Source organism: Scyliorhinus canicula, chromosome 2 (assembly GCF_902713615.1).
Source record: "Scyliorhinus canicula chromosome 2, sScyCan1.1, whole genome shotgun sequence".
NCBI classification, from domain to species: domain Eukaryota; kingdom Metazoa; phylum Chordata; class Chondrichthyes; order Carcharhiniformes; family Scyliorhinidae; genus Scyliorhinus; species Scyliorhinus canicula.
The window spans coordinates 221,039,802-221,060,093 of NC_052147.1; the positions used below are offsets into that span (position 1 = coordinate 221,039,802).

General features: G+C 44.0%; 1 protein-coding gene across 16 annotated transcripts in view; it reads right to left on the bottom strand.

The window, feature by feature from the left end:
- The window catches only part of baz2ba (bromodomain adjacent to zinc finger domain, 2Ba), a 563,986-nt gene that overhangs the window by 103,868 nt on the left and 439,826 nt on the right, over positions 1 to 20,292 (bottom strand). For all 16 annotated transcript variants that reach the window (XM_038789612.1, XM_038789617.1, XM_038789613.1 and 13 more), the window contains 5 exons: positions 16,642 to 16,896; positions 16,050 to 16,264; positions 15,893 to 15,967; positions 15,224 to 15,467; positions 6,481 to 6,540 (listed from right to left, as the gene is read on the bottom strand). In XM_038789612.1, coding sequence (XP_038645540.1) covers positions 6,481 to 6,540; positions 15,224 to 15,467; positions 15,893 to 15,967; positions 16,050 to 16,264; positions 16,642 to 16,896 — 849 coding nt within the window. The remainder of the gene's footprint in view (positions 1 to 6,480; positions 6,541 to 15,223; positions 15,468 to 15,892; positions 15,968 to 16,049; positions 16,265 to 16,641; positions 16,897 to 20,292) is intronic.

The window sequence follows — 20,292 nt, forward strand, 5'->3', positions numbered from 1 at the left end:
ATTCTTCCTCTGAACATGTTTCCTCCAGTGCCCATCTGTTATAACCCTGCATGGGACTCATCCAACTGGGGATGATTGTTTGCCAGTGCTGATTGGACTGTGAGTTAACCAGCACTAATATAACTGATCAGCTGCTGTAGCAGCTGACAGAAACAAGTCAGGACCCGGAGATGTGTAACCGGGTCCTGTGTAAATACTGCTGTTATGCTGAATAAACATCCTTCTTATGAACTCTTCAAACTCACCCTTTGCCATTTACGTCACTATCATTCGTGCAAGCCCGTTTTTGAATTGCTCCAATCAGGATGCTACAGCCACAGTACTGAAACAGGTACTAACCAAGTCGCAATACATACTCTATGATTGTGACCGAGGTGCAAATCTGCTTTGATCTGCCTGCAGCTTCTGATGTGGTCTCACCAATACTTTTTAAATATAAATTTAAAGTACCTAATTTTTTTTTTCCAATTAAGGGGCAATTTAGTGTGGCCAATCCACCTACCCTGCACATCTTTGGGTTGTGGGGGTCACACCCATGCAGACACAGGGAGAATGTGTACACGCCACACGGACAGTGACCCGGGGCCGGGATTGAACCCGAGTCCTCGGTGCCGTGAGGCACTTGCCACCGTGCCAACCTATTGTCTCACCAATACAACCTTTCCCTAATATAGTTTCACTGCCATCCAGATCAGTGGGATTTCTGTCATTTAGTCCCAGTTCTACCCCTGGATTCTAGCCAGAGCTTCTCCAACAATGGGCTTCTCTTCCAACCCCTGCACATGCCAGATTCCACATGAGTGTTGATGGAGGTCACCCAGTTCTACTTGCTGTACCAATTCTCATTGCACCTCCACTTCCTCTGACATGTCAGCCTCCTCTTCGGAGATCCAATCTTAAATAAACTGTAATATCCTCAATTATGATAAAACAGCACCATCCCTATTCACCATCTCAAGTTGACTAAGTTGCAAACCATGTCCCATTCAACTCGAGTTGAGCTTTCCATTGCAAAGAGCTGAACTGATACTGCATTGGATAAATTATACATTGGACAAATTATGCATGTTATGAATTTTCTGACCAACTGTAACACAGCTGCAAAGGGAATGCATTGCACTTTTATTCGTTAAACAATTGTCTGGGTTCCATTCAGGGGTCTATAAAATACTCCCAAAGCATAAACCATCTGCCTGTATAAAAGCAATCAACTGAGGATCAGTCCTTCACCCCATTTAAAAGAAAATACTTTTTATTGTGTTTTGAGAACTGTTCTAGTGAGGGCTTTCATGGTTGCAGGTTTAGAATTAAAATACATACCATCAAAAGCAATGCTTACCGAGAAGAATTAGTGCTCAGGGTCAATTAAAATGCACTATATGTCTAATTAATACAAAAAAAACTCCCATCACCTCAAAATATAACTTGAATATTTACATTTTATAAGCCTAAGTAGTTGAGCAGCTCTAAAGGTCAAATAGTGAATCAAATAGGTTCCTTGTTAAAATTCCAATATTTGCTTAAATTCTTGGCATACACAAAGCAAAGCAGTTACTTTAAAGTTGAAAAGAGAAATCCAAATTTCTGGGTTACATTTTGCTTTCCCAATGCCTCATGTTAATTCTAGCACTCTAACATCTCTATCTGCTCAGCACAGGTCTGTACGCACCCATATCAGGCCAAACAACCCGATGTAAATGTTCAATTGATGGACAGCGCCACAGACCAGTCGAAAGCTGAAACATCATTTCAATCCAGCCCAGCTCCCCCACCCTCTCCGCAGCTCTCCGGTCCTCACACCCTCTTATCATTAACAGGGGAAATAAGCGGGAGGCGATAAGAAATAAGAGTTGAATCCTGAACGATGATGCAGTGCATCAAGTTTTAATTAGAAAAATAAAGGACTTGAGCCTCGGCCCCCCCCAAGCCAAGGTGTTTACCACCGTCTGCAAGTCTCTCACCCAAGACCTGCTGTTGAACCCATTGAACTGTTATGAGGAAAGAGAATACATTAGCTGGAGTGCAGTACACTACAGTATACACTTCCAGCATCTGTACTAACAACCTCGTCAAAATGGCACAAGACGACTTCTGGTGGTAGCGATGTGGTGAGCAATTGCACAAACGTTGACTCTCACCAGCGTACTTGGCTTTTGGCCCTTTCTGCCTGGTGTATGGGCGAATTGTTTGGAGGAAATTGGAGTCATTTGATGGAAAAGACCCTCTCGTTCAAGTAATGTCTGGAAAAAATAGTTTGAAGCAGAACTCGGGAAAGGGAGAGTCGTCAGAATCAAATGTTCCCTGATCCTGAGTAGGGGTACATGGCGTCTTCTGCTGAGATGGTGACCCCTCAGTGGACAACTAAGAAGTTGGTGAGCTTCTTGACTGATGAATTTAAGAAGTAGTGGCAGTCAGTTGCCGAGGATCTGGAGAAAGCAACGGTGGGGGTTTTGGACCCAATTCGGGTGGCCATAGACAAGATGGACTGGTGGATCGAGGTACATGGGCGCCAGTTCAGCAGGTGGAGGCGGCGATCTCTGACCACAGTGATTGGAAGTCTCCTTGGAGGTTGAGATGATGGTGCTGGTGGAGAAGCGGACTGCTAAAGACCAAGGTTGACAATCTGGAGAACCGCTCCAGACTGCAAAACTTAAGGATCGCTGGCCTGCCAGAGGGCCTGGAGGGTTTCAACTCGACGGACAATATGTTCAAGATGTTTGCAAAGTTTGAGAGAGTGAGCGTGAGAGAGTGTGCATGAGATAATTAGAGTGAGAGAGAGAGATTGATTTTGATATACCGTTGTGTCGACTTTGATTTCTACCCTGTGCAGGATCACCCTACTCACAGTTAAAGGGAACAGAGAAGGGGAGATGTCTGCAGCTTGATACCACGGGGGTAGTTTTTTAAAAGATAATGAGCTGAGGCTCTTTGTTTCTGTGTTGTTTGGGCTTGGGAACAGAAGAGGGTTTTTTGTTCTTTTCTTTAAAATATTTTTTATTCTCCTTTTTCACATTTTCCCTCAAATTTACACCCACCAACAATAAACAATAATCAGCAACAAATATGTCAACCCCCATTTCATTAACAACAATCCCATCCTTCCACCAACCCCCAAACATTAGCCTGCATGTTTACATAAACAAATGACAAAAAGGAATGAGGAATCACCCATAGTCACCATTAACACACACCGCCCCCCTCCCCACCAACCCTCCCACCCACTCCCCCCAACTAATGGAAGATGTTATCCAGTTGTTGAAAGTGCACAATGAATAATGCCCATGAATTGTAGAACCCCTCCATCCTTCCCCTCAGTTCAAACTTAACCTTCTGAAGAGTCAAGAATTCCAACAGGTCCCCCCGCCACGCCAGGGCACAGGATGGAGAGGTTACTCTCTAACCCATCAGGATGCGCCTTTGGGCGATCAACGAGCCGAAGGCTGCAACATCTGCTCCGCACCTGTTTCCAACCATGGCTGGTCCGACACCCCGAATATGGCCTGCTGGGGACCCGGGTCCAGTGTCATATGCACCACTTTAGAAATTACCCTAAAACCCTCTTTCCAGTAATCCTCTAGCTTTGGACAGGACCAAAACATATGAACGTGATTAGCGGGGCCCCCCCCTGCAATGTTCACGCACATCTTCTACTCCTTCAAAGAATCTGCTCATCCTCGCCCTCGTGAGGTGTGCTCTGTGTACCACCTTCAGCTGTATCAGCCCCAACCTCGCGCACGAGGTGGAGGCATTCACTCTCCGGAGCACCTCACACCAAAACTCCTCCTCCATATCCTCTCCCAACTCTTCCTCCCATTTTGCTTTAATCCCTTCCAGTGGTGCCTTCTCCTCTTCCAAAATAGCCCCGTAAACTGCTGACTCTACCGTCTTCTCCAGTCCCCCTGTCGTCAGCACTTCCTCCAGCAATGTGGAGGCCAGCTCCACCGGGAAGCCCTGTATCTCCTTTCTCGCAATATCTCGAACCTGCACGTATCTAAACATTTCCCTCTGCTCCAGCCCATACTTCGCTTCCAGCTCCTTCAGTCCTGCAAACCGACCCCGAAGAAACAAATCTTTTAGTGTCTTAATCCCCTTCTCCTCCCATTTCTGAAAATTTCCATCCCACCTCCCTGGTTCAAATCTGTGGTTCCCCCGGGTTTTTGTTCTTCTGTTGGTCGTTTGGTTGGTCTTCAGGATAGGATGAGGCTGGAAGGGGAAGAGGGGAGGGGACGGGGAAGAAGAGGGGTGGGCTGCTGATGGTGAAGATTCCTTTGTTTTGGATCTGCTTTATGGAGGATGTGTCGGCCATCTTGACTGGGCCCAAAGATGACGTACGTTGAGGCACTGCTGGATTGCCTCACAGGGTGGATATGGCTGATCCCGGTGTGAGGGGGCTAAATGGCCCAGTATAAAGGTCTTGGGTGTTTGAGCACTTAAGGTTTCTGAGGGATATGGAGTTTTTGTTTTCTCATGTCCATCGGGTCTACTCCCGAATTGATTTATTCGTGGTGGGTAGCTCTTCTCCCTGGAGTGAGGGTTACTCAGTGATCGTTATTTCGGATCATGTCCACATTTTGTGGACCTGGGCCGTTCTCAGACCCACGAGGAGGCTGGACATGGTGTTGCTCATGGATAAGAGGATAGGTGTGAGCAGTGCTTGAGGGGCCAGTGAATCACACAAACTTGTTTTGGTCTTGCTCCAAACTTGTTAGTTTCTGGGTCCCCTTTCTTGATCCAATGTCAGGGATTTGGGGTGTTCAGGTCGAGCCGTGTCCACTGGCGACTATTTTTGGAGTATCGGACTCATTGGTGCTGCAGGCGTGTACGAGGGCAAATGTTCTAATCTTCGCCTCGCGAATAGTCCAGAGGAGAATTCTGCTTCGGTGGGGGACCCCGGTGCTGCCTGAAGCCTCGGATTAGTTGGGGACGCGATGGAATTTTTGCACTTAGAGTGGATCAAGTATACCTTGAGGGGGGCCGTTGGAAGGATTCGATTTGAGGTGGCAGCCTTTCATCTCCTTTTGAGGGAACTGGTTTATATTTTTAGTTGGATCAAGGTTTTGTTTTCTTTATGGGCGGGAATGAGGGTGAGGAGTTGGTTGTATTGTTGTTGTGTTTGTTGCAAAGAAAATTTTGTTTGAATAAAAATATATTTTTTTTAAAAGGCACACGACACAGCGAATGTATACACGGGTAGTGTGAACTCCATGTTGGACTTGAAACAGAACCTGAAGCACCAAAAATACAGCTGCTCTGCAAGCAAATCTTGCAGCAGTTGAGCTGTTGCTACTCAGTTAACAAATACAATCTGAAAATTGTATTAATTCACTTTCATTTAACTCATAATAAATAGATTGTGACATAGTGGGCCATAACTTTCTCCCAACTGTATAAAGTCCTGGGAAGCAAGCGTTAATAATAATAATCGCTTATTGTCAAAAGTAGGCTTCAATGAAGTTACTGTGTAAAGCCCCTAGTCGCCACATTCCGGCGCCTGTTCGCGGAGGCCGGTACGGGAATTGAACCCGTGTTGCTGGCCTTGTTCTGCATTACAAGCCAGCTGTTTAGCCTACTGTGCTAAACAAGAGTTTAACATGCACTTAGTTGCCCTGGTAAACATCATTCCAACCTCCACTAGCTGGAGCTGCTTGGAGCCTACACCGAAAGACACCCTGCAGGCCACAGCGAGATTGAATACCGGCGAACTAACAGAAGCTACATCTCTTTTTTAACCACTGGCTGCTGGAAAGCAGGTTGATTTAAAGGGCCCAGTGAATCTAACAGGCCAGGGAGGTAGTGAGTGTCCAGGGGCAGGATAACGGGGGGGGTCAGGTCAGCATGGGGGAGGACTCAAGAGTTGGGCTAGCAGTTGAGGGCAGGCTGTCCTATGCAGCTGGGCTGGGGGTTCGGAACACCCTGGGGGTTGATTACAAAGAACAATGAACAATACAACACAGGAACAGGCCCTTTGGTCCTCCAAGCCTTCGCAGACCATGGTACCTGCGGCCAACCATGGTATTAGTCGGCAGTCTGGAGCGTGGGGGTGTCCCGTGCACATCTCGGTGCAGGTGTTTAAAATAGTTACACTGAAATTAGGAGTTGTTTTATTTTTCCAAACTCTTTGACAATAGCTGCATAAAGCCTTACCTGGGCACCTCAGAGAGGAATTCTCCAGTGCATCTTTGCAGTAATCCTCAAATCCAACGCTGGGGAGGTGCAGGTCAATATGCAGAAATTCTACGTTAACAGGGTGCTAGATTTTGTGCTCCCAACCTGAACCAACATGTGTCCCTCTTTCAAAATGTGGTTGATTTATATAATATAGAAACATGCAGCTCAAATAATTTAATCTTGACTGAAGAATGACACGACAAAGCCAACAAAGTCAGAGGTTTCTTACTCCAAAGGACAAGGAAAATAGTTATCTAAAATACTCATTGCAGGTTGATACAAATTAGAGTTTGGAAGCTAAAGAACCTCTACCTTGCTCAACTTTTCAATCTGTTTCTCCAACTCCTCCACACTAGTCGACTGTTCATCATCCTGAAAATAAAACCCAGACAGCTCTAATTATGAACAGGTACTTGTGTCATTTTAGAGTAGTTAAAAATTAGATGCAGAGAAGTTCACCCAAGATTAACTGTGACTAAATTTACTTCTGATAATTCCACAAGGCAGAAGACCATTTCTGTTTTTCAAAATGTATTTATTAGTTAGGTCAGTGTACAGGATCAAATACCATAATTTATTTTCGTTTCTTGTCCACACTTCAGTTATTGACAGAAATTTTGGTGAATGTATATTCGATCTTTGAAGAAATATATATCGTAGACAACATGTTAAAAAAGGGCTGAATTTTCTTTAGAAAAAGGATTTTCAGATCCTTGTAATACCCTTCGCTCTCTCATAGCACAAACAATTGTAAAATTTGCCGCATGTCCAATTACCTGGCCACGCCAAGTTATCACAGTCAAAATGACGGGCAATGAACACCAGTGACTTAAATACTATTTCCTCTGTCTTTCATCAGTTGAAATTTGATTTTGCTGTGACAAACTGGCATTCAACATTGATAGTATTGGTAAAACAGACTAATAGCTTAGAGTTCATCTGCATAATATTGGATATTTTAAGGACCAGGAAGAACCATTTTACGTGCTTTCAATTTAAGCATTATCACATCTATTATATACAAAGTACCCCAAAAGAAAAATTAATGGAGTGTTTGATGTACCACATGTCATGCACGTGTCTCATTTTATATGGTGCAGGAGGGCTAAAAGGAGTCATGAAAAGTCATTGGCAAATAGGGTTAAGGAAAATCCCAAGGCTTTTTACACGTACATAAAAAGCAAGAGGGTAGCCAGCAAAAGGGTTGGCCCACTGAAGGACAGGGGAGGGAATCTACGTATGGAGCCAGAGGAAATGGACGAGATACAAAATGATTACTTTGCATCAGTATTCACCAAAGAGAAGGAATTGGTGGATGTTGAGTCTGGAAAAGGGTGTGTAGATAGCCTGGGTCATATGGAGTTCTAAAAAGAAGAGGTGTTGGGCGTCTTGATAAATATCAAGGTAGATATGTCCCCAGGGCCTGATGGGATCTACCCCAGAATACTGAAGGAGGCAAGAGAGGAAATTGCTGAGGCCGTGACAGAAATCTTTGGATCCTCACTGACTTCAGGTGATGTCCCAGAAGACTGCAGATTAGCCAATGTTGTTCCTTTGTTTAAGAAGGGTAGCAAGGACAATCCAGGGAACTACAGGCAGTTGAGCCTTACGTCAGTAGTAGGGAAATTACTGGAGAGAATTCTTCAAGACAGGATCTACTCCCATTTGTAAGCAAATGGACACATTAGCGAGAGGCAGCACGGTTTTGTGAAGGGGAGGTCGTGTCACACTAGCTTGATGGAGTTTTTCGAGGCGGTCACAAAGATGATTGATGCAGGTAGGGCAGTGGATGTTGTCTATATGGACTTCAGTAAGGCCTTTGACAAGGTCCCTCATGGTAGACTGGTACAAAAGGTGAAATCGCATGGGATCAGAGGTAAGCTGGCAAGATGGATACAGAACTGGCTAGGTCATAGAAGGCAGAGAGTAGCAATGGATGGGTGCTTTTCTGATTGGAGGGCTGTGACTAGTGGTGTTCTGCAGGGATCAGTGCTGCGACCTTTGCTGTTCGTAGTATATATAAATGATTTGGAGGAAACTGTAACTGGTCTGATTAGTAAGTTTGCGGACGACACAAAGGTTGGTGGAATTACAGATAGCGATGAGGACTGTCAGACGATACAGCAGGATTTAGATCGTTTGGAGACTTAGGCGGAGAGATGTCAGATGGAGTTTAATACAGACAAATGTGAGGTAATGCATTTTGGAAGATCTAATACAGGGAGGGAATATACAGTGAATGGTAGAACCCTCATGAGTATTAACAGTCAGAGAGATCTAGGTGTACAGGTTCACAGGTCACTGAAAAGGGCAACAAAGGTGGAGAAGGTAGTCAAGAAGACATAAGGCATGCTTGCCTTCATTGGCCGGGCCATTGAGTATAAAAACTGGCAAGGCATGTTGCAGCTGTATAGAACCTTAGTTAGGCCACACTTGGGAGTAGAGTGTTCAATTCTGGTCACCACACTACCAGAAGGATGTGGAGGCTTTAGAGAGGGTGCAGAAGTGATTTACCAGGATGTTGCCTGGTATGGAGGGCATTAGCTATGATCCAGCAGAGGGCAGCAGAGCAGAGCTACTGATCAGCTGTTCTGGGGAAATTTGCATACGTGCAGTGCGGTCAGCCTAAGTTGAAGGTGAATCTGCAAAGGAGACCCGAGGAGTTTGAGTGAAGGCAATCATCCAGCAGAGGGCAGCAGAGCAGAGCTACTGATCAGCTGTTCTGGGGAAATTTGCATACGTGCAGTGCGGTCAGCCTAAGTTGAAGGTGAATCTGCAAAGGAGACCCGAGGAGTTTGAGTGAAGGCAATCATCCAGCAGAGGGCAGCAGAGCAGAGCTACTGATCAGCTGTTCTGGGGAAATTTGCATACGTGCAGTGCGGTCAGCCTAAGTTGAAGGTGAATCTGCAAAGGAGACCCGAGGAGTTTGAGTGAAGGCAATCATCCAGCAGAGGGCAGCAGAGCAGAGCTACTGATCAGCTGTTCTGGGGAAATTTGCATACGTGCAGTGCGGTCAGCCTAAGTTGAAGGTGAATCTGCAAAGGAGACCCGAGGAGTTTGAGTGAAGGCAATCATCCAGCAGAGGGCAGCAGAGCAGAGCTACTGATCAGCTGTTCTGGGGAAATTTGCATACGTGCAGTGCGGTCAGCCTAAGTTGAAGGTGAATCTGCAAAGGAGACCCGAGGAGTTTGAGTGAAGGCAATCATCCAGCAGAGGGCAGCAGAGCAGAGCTACTGATCAGCTGTTCTGGGGAAATTTGCATACGTGCAGTGCGGTCAGCCTAAGTTGAAGGTGAATCTGCAAAGGAGACCCGAGGAGTTTGAGTGAAGGCAATCATCCAGCAGAGGGCAGCAGAGCAGAGCTACTGATCAGCTGTTCTGGGGAAATTTGCATAAGTGCAGTGCGGTCAGCCTAAGTTGAAGGTGAATCTGCAAAGGAGACCCGAGGAGTTTGAGTGAAGGCAATCATCCAGCAGAGGGCAGCAGAGCAGAGCTACTGATCAGCTGTTCTGGGGAAATTTGCATACGTGCAGTGCGGTCAGCCTAAGTTGAAGGTGAATCTGCAAAGGAGACCCGAGGAGTTTGAGTGAAGGCAATCATCCAGCAGAGGGCAGCAGAGCAGAGCTACTGATCAGCTGTTCTGGGGAAATTTGCATACGTGCAGTGCGGTCAGCCTAAGTTGAAGGTGAATCTGCAAAGGAGACCCGAGGAGTTTGAGTGAAGGCAATCATCCAGCAGAGGGCAGCAGAGCAGAGCTACTGATCAGCTGTTCTGGGGAAATTTGCATACGTGCAGTGCGGTCAGCCTAAGTTGAAGGTGAATCTGCAAAGGAGACCCGAGGAGTTTGAGTGAAGGCAATCATCCAGCAGAGGGCAGCAGAGCAGAGCTACTGATCAGCTGTTCTGGGGAAATTTGCATACGTGCAGTGCGGTCAGCCTAAGTTGAAGGTGGTTTGTGGAGAGGCTGTTGGCAAGTGACAGTTAAACCCGAAACACTTCGTGAGTGTTTCCCACCCTACCTCCTCCTCTAACCAACCCCCCCACCCCACGGTGGTTGGGAAGCGGGAGCAGGGGCCTGTCGTGAAGGTGAGTGAGTGCCTTTAAATTTGCTTACCTTTCAGGGGGAGCAGGGTTTGAGGTAATATCAGGTAAGCTCTTCCTTTCTTTTTCTTGTTTTTTTTTTTAAATCTAGAGGTGATGTCAGGGAAGGCAGTACAATGCTCCTCCTGCAGAATGTTTGAGGTGAGGGACGCCGTCAGTGTCCCTGCTGATTTTATCTGTGGGAAGTGCACCCAACTCCAGCTCCTCAAAAACCGTGTTAGGGACCTGGAGCTTGAGCTGGATGAACTTCGGATCATTCGGGAGGCAGAGGGGGTCATAGATAGGAGCTTCAGGGAAATAGTTACACCAAAGACTGGAGATAGATGGGTAACTGTAAGAGGGACTGGGAAGAAGCAGTCAGTGCAGGGACCCCCTGCGGTCGTTCCCCTGAGTAACAAGTATACCGTTTTGGATACTTGTGGGGGGGACGACTTACCAGGGGTAAGCCATGGGGTACGGGCCTCTGGCACGGAGTCTGTCCCTGTTGCTCAGAAGGGAAGGGGGGAAAGGAGTAGAACATTAGTAATTGGGGACTCAATAGTCAGGGGCACAGATAGGAGATTTTGTGGGAGCGAGAGAGACTCACGTTTGGTATGTTGCCTCCCAGGTGCAAGGGTACGTGATGTCTCGGATCGTGTTTTCCGGGTCCTTAAGGGGGAGGGGGAGCAGCCCCAAGTCGTAGTCCACATTGGCACTAACGACATAGGTAGGAAAGGGGACAAGGATGTCAGGCAGGCCTTTAGGGAGCTAGGATGGAAGCTCAGAGCGAGAACAAACAGAGTTGTTATCTCTGGGTTGTTGCCCGTGCCACGTGATAGTGAGACGAGGAATAGGGAGAGAGAGCAATTAAACACGTGGCTACAGGGATGGTGCAGGCGGGAGGGATTCAGATTTCTGGATAACTGGGGCTCTTTCTGGGGAAGGTGGGACCTCTATAGACAGGATGGTCTACACCTGAACCTGAGGGGCACCAATATCCTGGGGGGGAGATTTGTTAGTGCTCTTTGGGGGGGTTTAAACTAATTCAGCAGGGGCATGGGAACCTGGATTGTAGTTTTGGGGTACGGGAGATTGAGAGTATAGCGGTCAGGAGCACAGATTTGACTTCGCAGGAGGGTGCCAGTGTTCAGGTAGGTGGTTTGAAGTGTGTCTACTTCAATGCCAGGAGTATACGAAATAAGGTAGGGGAACTGGCAGCATGGGTTGGTACCTGGGACTTCGATGTTGTGGCCATTTCAGAGACATGGATAGAGCAGGGACAGGAATGGTTGTTGCAGGTTCCGGGGTTTAGGTGTTTTAGTAAGCTCAGAGAAGGGGGCAAAAGAGGGGGAGGTGTGGCGCTGCTAGTCAAGGACAGTATTACGGTGGCGGAAAGGATGCTAGATGGGGACTCTTCTTCTGAGGTAGTATGGGCTGAGGTTAGAAACAGGAAAGGAGAGGTCACCCTGTTGGGAGTTTTCTATAGGCCACCTAATAGTTCTAGGGATGTAGAGGAAAGGATGGCGAAGATGATTCTGGAAAAGAGCGAAAGTAACAGGGTAGTTGTTATGGGAGACTTTAACTTTCCAAATATTGACTGGAAAAGATATAGTTCGAGTACATTAGATGGGTTATTCTTTGTACAATGTGTGCAGGAGGGTTTCCTGACACAATATGTTGACAGGCCAACAAGAGGCGAGGCCACATTGGATTTGGTTTTGGGTAATGAACCAGGCCAGGTGTTAGATCTGGAGGTGAGCACTTTGGAAACAGTGACCACAATTCGGTGACCTTTACGTTAGTGATGGAAAGGGATAAGTATACCCCGCAGGACAAGAGTTATAGCTGGGGGAAGGGCAATTATGATGCCATTAGACATGACTTAGGATGTGTTGGTTGGAGAAGTAGGCTGCAAGGGTTGGGCATACTGGATATGTGGAGCTTGTTCAAGGAACAGCTATTGCATGTTCTTGATAAGTACGTACCAGTCAGGCAGGGAGGAAGGGGTCGAGCGAGGGAACCGTGGTTCACCAAAGAAGTGGAATCTCTTGTTAAGAGGAAGAAGGAGGCCTATGTGAAGATGAGGCGTGAAGTTTCAGTTGGGGCGCTTGATAGTTACAAGGAAGCGAGGAAGGATCTAAAGAGAGAGCTGAGACGAGCAAGGAGGGGACATGAGAAGTCTTTGGCAGGTAGGATCAAGGAAAACCCAAAAGCTTTCTATAGGTATGTCAGGAATAAAAGAATGACTAGGGTAAGAGTAGGGCCAGTCAAGGACAGTGGTGGGAAGTTGTGTGTGGAGGCTGAGGAGATAAGCGAGATACTAAATGAATACTTTTCGTCAGTATTCACTCAAGAAAAAGATAATATTGTAGAGGAGAATGCTGAGACCCAGGCTATTAGAATAGATGGCATTGAGGTGCGTAGGGAAGAAGTGTTGGCAATTCTGGACAAGGTGAAAATAGATAAGTCCCCGGGGCCGGATGGGATTTATCCTAGGATTCTCTGGGAAGCCAGGGAAGAGATTGCTGAGCCTTTGGCTTTGATTTTTAGGTCATCGTTGGCTACAGGAATAGTGCCAGAGGACTGGAGGATAGCAAATGTGGTCCCTATGTTCAAGAAGGGGAGTAGAGATAACCCCGGTAACTATAGGCCGGTGAGCCTAACGTCTGTGGTGGGTAAAGTCTTGGAGAGGATTATAAAAGATACGATTTATAATCACCTAGATAGGAATAATATGATTAGGGACAGTCAGCATGGTTTTGTGAAGGGTAGGTCATGCCTCACAAACCTTATCGAGTTCTTTGAGAAGGTGACTGAACAGGTAGACGAGGGTAGAGCAGTTGATGTGGTGTATATGGATTTCAGTAAAGCGTTTGATAAGGTTCCCCACGGTCGGCTATTGCAGAAAATACGGAGGCTGGGGATTGAGGGTGATTTAGAGATGTGGATCAGAAATTGGCTAGTTGAAAGAAGACAGAGAGTGGTAGTTGATGGGAAATGTTCAGAATGGAGTTCAGTTACGAGTGGCGTACCACAAGGATCTGTTCTGGGGCCGTTGCTGTTTGTCATTTTTATAAATGACCTAGAGGAGGGCGCGGAAGGATGGGTGAGTAAATTTGCTGATGACACTAAAGTCAGTGGAGTTGTAGACAGTGCGGAAGGATGTTGCAAGTTACAGAGGGACATAGATAAGCTGCAGAGCTGGGCTGAGAGGTGGCAAATGGAGTTTAATGTGGAGAAGTGTGAGGTGATTCACTTTGGAAAGAATAACAGAAATGCGGAATATTTGGCTAATGGTAAAATTCTTGGTAGTGTGGATGAGCAGAGGGATCTCGGTGTCCATGTACATAGATCCCTGAAAGTTGCCACCCAGGTTGATAGGGTTGTGAAGAAGGCCTATGGTGTGTTGGCCTTTATTGGTAGAGGGATTGAGTTCCGGAGCCATGAGGTCATGTTGCAGTTGTACAAAACTCTAGTACGGCCGCATTTGGAGTATTGCGTACAGTTCTGGTCGCCTCATTATAGGAAGGACGTGGAAGCTTTGGAACGGGTGCAGAGGAGATTTACCAGGATGTTGCCTGGTATGGAGGGAAAATCTTATGAGGAAAGGCTGATGGACTTGAGGTTGTTTTCGTTAGAGAGAAGAAGGTTAAGAGGTGACTTAATAGAGGCATACAAAATGATCAGAGGGTTAGATAGGGTGGACAGCGAGAGCCTTCTCCCGCGGATGGAGGTGGCTAGCACGAGGGGACATAGCCTTAAATTGAGGGGTAATAGATATAGGACAGAGGTCAGAGGTGGGTTTTTTACGCAAAGAGTGGTGAGGCCGTGGAATGCCCTACCTGCAACAGTAGTGAACTCGCCAACATTGGGGGCATTTAAAAGTTTATTGGATAAGCATATGGATGATAAGGGCATAGTGTAGGTTAGATGGCCTTTAGATTTTTTCCATGTCGGTGCAACATCGAGGGCCGAAGGGCCTGTACTGCGCTGTATCGTTCTATGTTCTATGTTCTATAAGAGGTTGAATAAACTCGGGCTTCACACTGGAACAAGGAGGTTGAGGGGCGACCTGATAGAGGTCTACAAAAATTATGAGGGGCATAGACAGAGTGGATAGTCAAAATCTTTTTCCCAGGGTAGAGGGGTCAATTACTGGGAGGCATAGGTTTAAGGTGCGAGGGGCAATGTTTAGAGGAGATGTACCAGGCAAAGTTTTTTTTTTACACAGAAGGTAGTGGGTACCTGGAACTTGCTGCCGGAGGAGGTGGTGGAAGCAGGGACAATAGTGACGTTTAAGGGGCGTCTTGACAACTACATGAATAGGATGAGAATAGAGGGATACGGACCCCGGAAGTGTAGCAGATTTTAGTTTAGACGGGCAGCATGGTCGGCGCAGGCTTGGAGAGCCAAAGGGCCTATTCCTGTGCTGTACTTTTCTTTGTTCTTTGTTCTCACACCCAATTAAACCAGCTTGCATTTACACAGAGATATTTTAAAAGGAAAATTGAAAGTCAAATAAGGAATGCAGAGATTAGGAGGGATGACTAAAAGCTTGATCAATAAACCCTATTCATGAGTGTGCAAATACACAAATGAATTGAGTGCATATACTAGCTATAATGTGATGGAATTTTACTCACATTATCTCATTGCCACGTTACCCTGGATAACTGCTATCCAATTAGAATTGTACCAAAATCCAACAAGGGAGTAATGTGAAAGATATGCATATACATAGTCAGGCCTGCATGCATTCGCAGAGTTCATTTTTAGCTGACCAGAAAATAGTGTAAAGCCAGCAATATAACTTTGATCTGCCAGCTCCATATCACCAAGGAGATACCAATCAAACAAATATCCTCCATTGTCTCAATTAGCAACCAACAAGACCAGAACTCAGGACTCAAGTGTTACAAAACACAGGTATAGCTAATAATCTCAACTATGTTTCAAAATAGGTACTGCTCAAATTACCTCATCTTCAGCCATTTCCATTTTTTTTGTTTTCTTCTCTTCATCTTTATCTTCATCATCGTCCTCATCATCTCCCTGATCATCACTGTCATCATCATCATCATCGTCGTCATCACTATCCCCACATTTTCTTTTTCTCTTTCGGCCAGGAGTGGGAGTTCCTAAAAAACGATGCTCTCCGTTGCTATCAGCACTGCCAATAGTCTCTTTCTTACCAGTTCGTTTAGCATGAATCATTTTTAGCCTAGGAATAATTAAAGTGTGTCAGCAGTCTTTTAAACAAAAGCATCATATAATGATCTCAGGCAGTTCATAAGAAGTGTTCTCAACAAATGATTCAAGGGGAAAAGAAAATGTAAGAATTTCATAGTACCCTTTCTGATAAATTTCACCCAGTCAATACAATGTACATAAGGCACATTATTCAGCTATGCCATTTGATCAAAACAGGGAAAGGAACAGTCATAATACTGAATAATTTATGGAGATTTTTGGTGGGAGGGAGGGAGCGGGCAGGGGAGGGGGGGGGGGGGGGGGGGGGAAAGAGAGCTTCCCAACTTCACACTTAAAAGAATCTTTTAAGATCCAGGAATATTTCAAATCAAAATGTAAATAGTGATAAATTAGTTTCATTTGTGAAGTCCAAGGAAAGTCATTATAATAACTTACTTCCGCAGTTTGCCTTCAACAATCCATTTGTCTCTTCTCAGATTGGACATGTGGTCAATGTTTTTATCGATTTCACTAGAAGAAATGCAATGCAAATGAGCAGTGTCCCCATTCTAAAAGGCACATTTTGTGTGAAATTTCAAGGAACAGCACTTACTTTACCACAACCTTGCTGCATGCAAGTTCATTAACCAAGAATGCAAGTACAGAAGCTTTTTGAGCTGGAGTGTGGGCCTGGAAAGGTTTTGTGTTTAAACTTTCGGTAAGTTCGGTTTGTCCATTGTGGGCCTCCAGGTAGATTTGCAAAATCTCTGAAACGGTGTCCTTGTTGATCCTGACATTGGTCACATGGTCTCCAAGAAACGTTCGTGCCTGTAGAACAAAATATATCTATTTAAATTTGTTACTTGGTAACATCTCTGTGTAAAATACAGGAGCATCTATGTATCCAAAATTTAAAAGTGCAAAATCTTTTTAGGTTTTGTTGCTAACATTATCTAGTGACCATCTTTCTAGGTGAACTGCTTCATTTGATGATGATGCGAGTTGAATTGATAATGCCAGATGAATTAACCGCCATCTTAATCAATAAGCTAGTCCATTGATAATGAAACAATAGCAAAACATAATATCATAAAAAAACTATTGAAGAATGTCATTAAACAAAATCAACTACACACAAACAATAATCTGGGTTACTTTATTTACTTTAACATCATAGTTAATATAAAATAAAGTGGATGTCATACCTTATGACCTGATGGTAGTCCTGGGTCATGAACAGCAGCAGCCAATAGTCTCACCAACAAATCTTGGATTTCTCCCATGCTGTCACCCACATTGAGCAGTCCTTCTTGAAGTACATTCAAAGTTGGGACATCAATGCTTAAATCAAAGCCTAGAACTTTACCAAAGTTGTGGAGAAACTGTGCGACCATAAGGCAATCAGCAAACGCACCCCCAGGCAGTACAAGACCAGGAATGGGGAAGAACTCTGGTAGAGCCTGGCAGCAGAAAAAAAAATAGTGCACAGAAGTGTTTGAAGAATAGCTAACCATATGAAGGTTTACTTTATAATTCATTGGACCATAAGACTGCCATTCTCCAAGAAATGACAGCATACACATGCTGATTTGGCAAAGTCCTATTTTTAAAAATTGGAGATTTTACCTTAGCATGGGTTCTTAATAAAAGATAAACTTAAAAACTTGGAGATAACTCAGTAGGTTATTGAAAGTCAAGTTAAATTGGGTCTCCATCATCTAAACACAAAAGTCAAGCTAAAATTTCACGTTCATTTAAAAAAAAAACACAAAATGAGCCTTTGAACATCAAATCCCAAGCTGATGCGGACATTTTCTTTTGTCTGTACATTCATTTCTATAATATATTTCTTAAAGTTCTCTGAGCTCCCTGAATGAGAGCTCATCTCCGGACACAAAAGTTTTGATCAGGTGGTCCAACTAGAATGTCTCTTTCATATGACCAATTGTAATTAATGCTTTCATGCAATCATTCCAGCATTTTATCTCATTTTCTGACTCTCCAAACATAATACTGAAAAGTTTTTTTCCCTGCTCATTCAAATGAACATAACTATAATTACTCAAATAACAAGCAATGAAGTGAAATCAAGAAAATAAGAAAAGGTAAATGCATAAAGCCATACAATTTGCAAACTCCAAAAGTATATTAAAATAGGTTTCCCAGGAAGTGAAAAAAAGAGCAAAGCAAACAAGCATTCACGGCTTTGCTCTCAGGGAAGAAACTCAACAATAATGAGAATCTGTGTCACAGATTTATAGTGATTTGACCAATTATTCACAAGTCCTGATACTGGAAAATACACTGAACAACCTTAACTGTTGAAGTAAGTGAGACTGGCAAATCTCATGTGATGAAACAATTATCGATCTAAATAATAAGTTTTGTGCCTGCAAGTCAACAAGATTGCAAGATTTAACACTATAGTGAATCTGCAAATTTACTATTTGGCTCTTTTGAATTATGAAACCCCTACATCACACTACATCTAGATTTCTTATACTTGCTTTGCCCATCATTTTACTAACATTAATGGGATTCCACTCAATCATAAATTCCATCTATTTTTATCTCAAGTCAAGCCAGCCTATTATTTCTATTGAAATACAAACTTTAACTCAAATGCTTCTTTTCCGTCTTGCACTTCTTATTTCAATTTTCCAACTAAGGGTGGTGCTCAGGTTTATGTACCTGGTTATACTGTTGCTACTTATCTTGGCTTTCTGAAATCATCCAACTTTTATCCTCTGTGGCTGTACATTTCATTGGATACATGCTGTCTCTATGGGTGTAATTCAATTCCTCCCCCTCCATGACGGATTTTGTGGTGGGGCGGCATAATCAGATGGGAGAGTGGCGGATGCATTAACAGTGACAGCTGCGACCTCCATGGTGATGCTGCTGAACAATGAAGAGCCGCCAGTCTCTGATCCTGGTGGAGGCTTGGCATTGCCCAGATTGACACTTATTAAAATAGGCGAAACCGTTGTCACCTACATTAAATTCTGTCCTACCCTTCTCCCATTCATTTAAATCAAAAAACATAATTTAACTTCCTTAACTTTTGCTCTGCTGAAAACCATCATTCTTATCAACTTCAATAAATCAATGTTCTTCACTTAGCTCAACACCAGACTTCCAGCAATGTATATTCCTACTGTTATCCTGAATTAAACACATTATCAATCAGCCTTTTTGCATCTTTAATTAGCCCTGTAATTCTGCATATCTATGTCCTTCCTTACTCTAATAAATGTTTTTTCCTTATCATTGCATTCTTCTAACCATTATTTTACCCGGGCCACTGGCAGAGTATGCTATATATCACATGTAGCGGTGTTCCATACACTTGACAGGGCAATGAACATCTATTTTTTTTCTGCCTACAATTCACAGCTTCCTAATGTTTTTCCTTGATGTCTACGCCCTTAATTTTCTTTTTATCTCCTGACAATTATGTAGCTCACTACCACCTTCTCAGAGGCAATTAGGGGTTATTAAATGTTGGCACTGCCAATGACACTTATCCTATGACTGTATCAGAAACCATCTCCACCACTCTAAAAGATTGAAAAAGCTGAAGATACTGTCATGAAGCTTGGCATCTTCTTTTCTCACAAATATTTACTTTCTCTTGACAACTTTTAACTTACTATAAAGGCAAAACCCATCCAAGAATAGAATAATACTGATATCCGGAAAGGTGCTTCCAAACACTTTTCTTGCACACTTGGGACAAGTTAAACTTGATAACATATATATAATGCTTGTCTCATGTCTAATCTCTCCCACTATTGGCATAATGGAGGTATTAGGAACTTGGGAGAAATGGGGTCCAAGACGTAACAGGCACTTTAGGGGCTAAACAGATGTAGGGAAATGGCTGCCAGCAGCAGAGGCAGTGGACGCACCCACAGAGTTACCTTGTCGCATTCAGACTTAATCTCATTTGTGGGGAGTACACAGGATGCCCCGTTTCAGACAGGATGATCCACCCAATATTCATTGTCATTTGGGACAACCTTGTTTTCCCAGCCATTATCCCAACACAGATTCTGATTACCTATTTGTGCATCAATGGAAGGTTAGTCGCATATAAATGGCATAGCTCTGTTTTGTATAAACGGGAGAGAGAGATCCTTTGTTTGAGGAGCTAGGCTGTGTGTCTGTGTGTGTGTGGGGGGGGGGGGGGGGTAGAAGAGAGAGAAAGAGAGAGAGGCGCTTTGGAAAAGGATTCTGAACAGGGTTCGAACAACAGAAACATTGTTTCGTAAATTCAAGCATTGCCTTGGACTGTGTGTAAGTGGCATGGTTATTTAAAGTGATGTTTAATGGGAACTAACGTGTTTAGTTTAAGAAACTGCATGTCATCTGTTATATTAGAGCTGAAATAAAAGTTGAAATATTGTTTTATTTTATTTTATTTCAATGAAGTTTGTTTATAAAATAACCAAGCCCTATTTCTTATATTATCATTCCAGAACAAATCGTTTGTTCTGCACTGGATTAAAACTTTAAAAAGTTGTGGCATCTGGTCCAGTCTCTTGTCCACGGTTGAGAGCTGACCAGGCGTCCCTAACACTATTTCTTATGTCTCCGTTTTGATCAATACTACTTTGATTAACACGGTTCTGAGCTCTCATCTCTTATTTCTTTTAAGCTGCAAATAATCAGCTTCATACATTTTCCTCCTATTTCTCCCCTCCCCCTTATATGGGTTAACAGACTTCCATTGCATTTAGTTAATTACTAAGATCTGAAAACTTTTATGCTTTTCCTTTCACCTACAATCTTTTAGTTTCTAAATCCAAAATTGATATCACAATCAATATTTCTTGATTTATATTTTTACTATT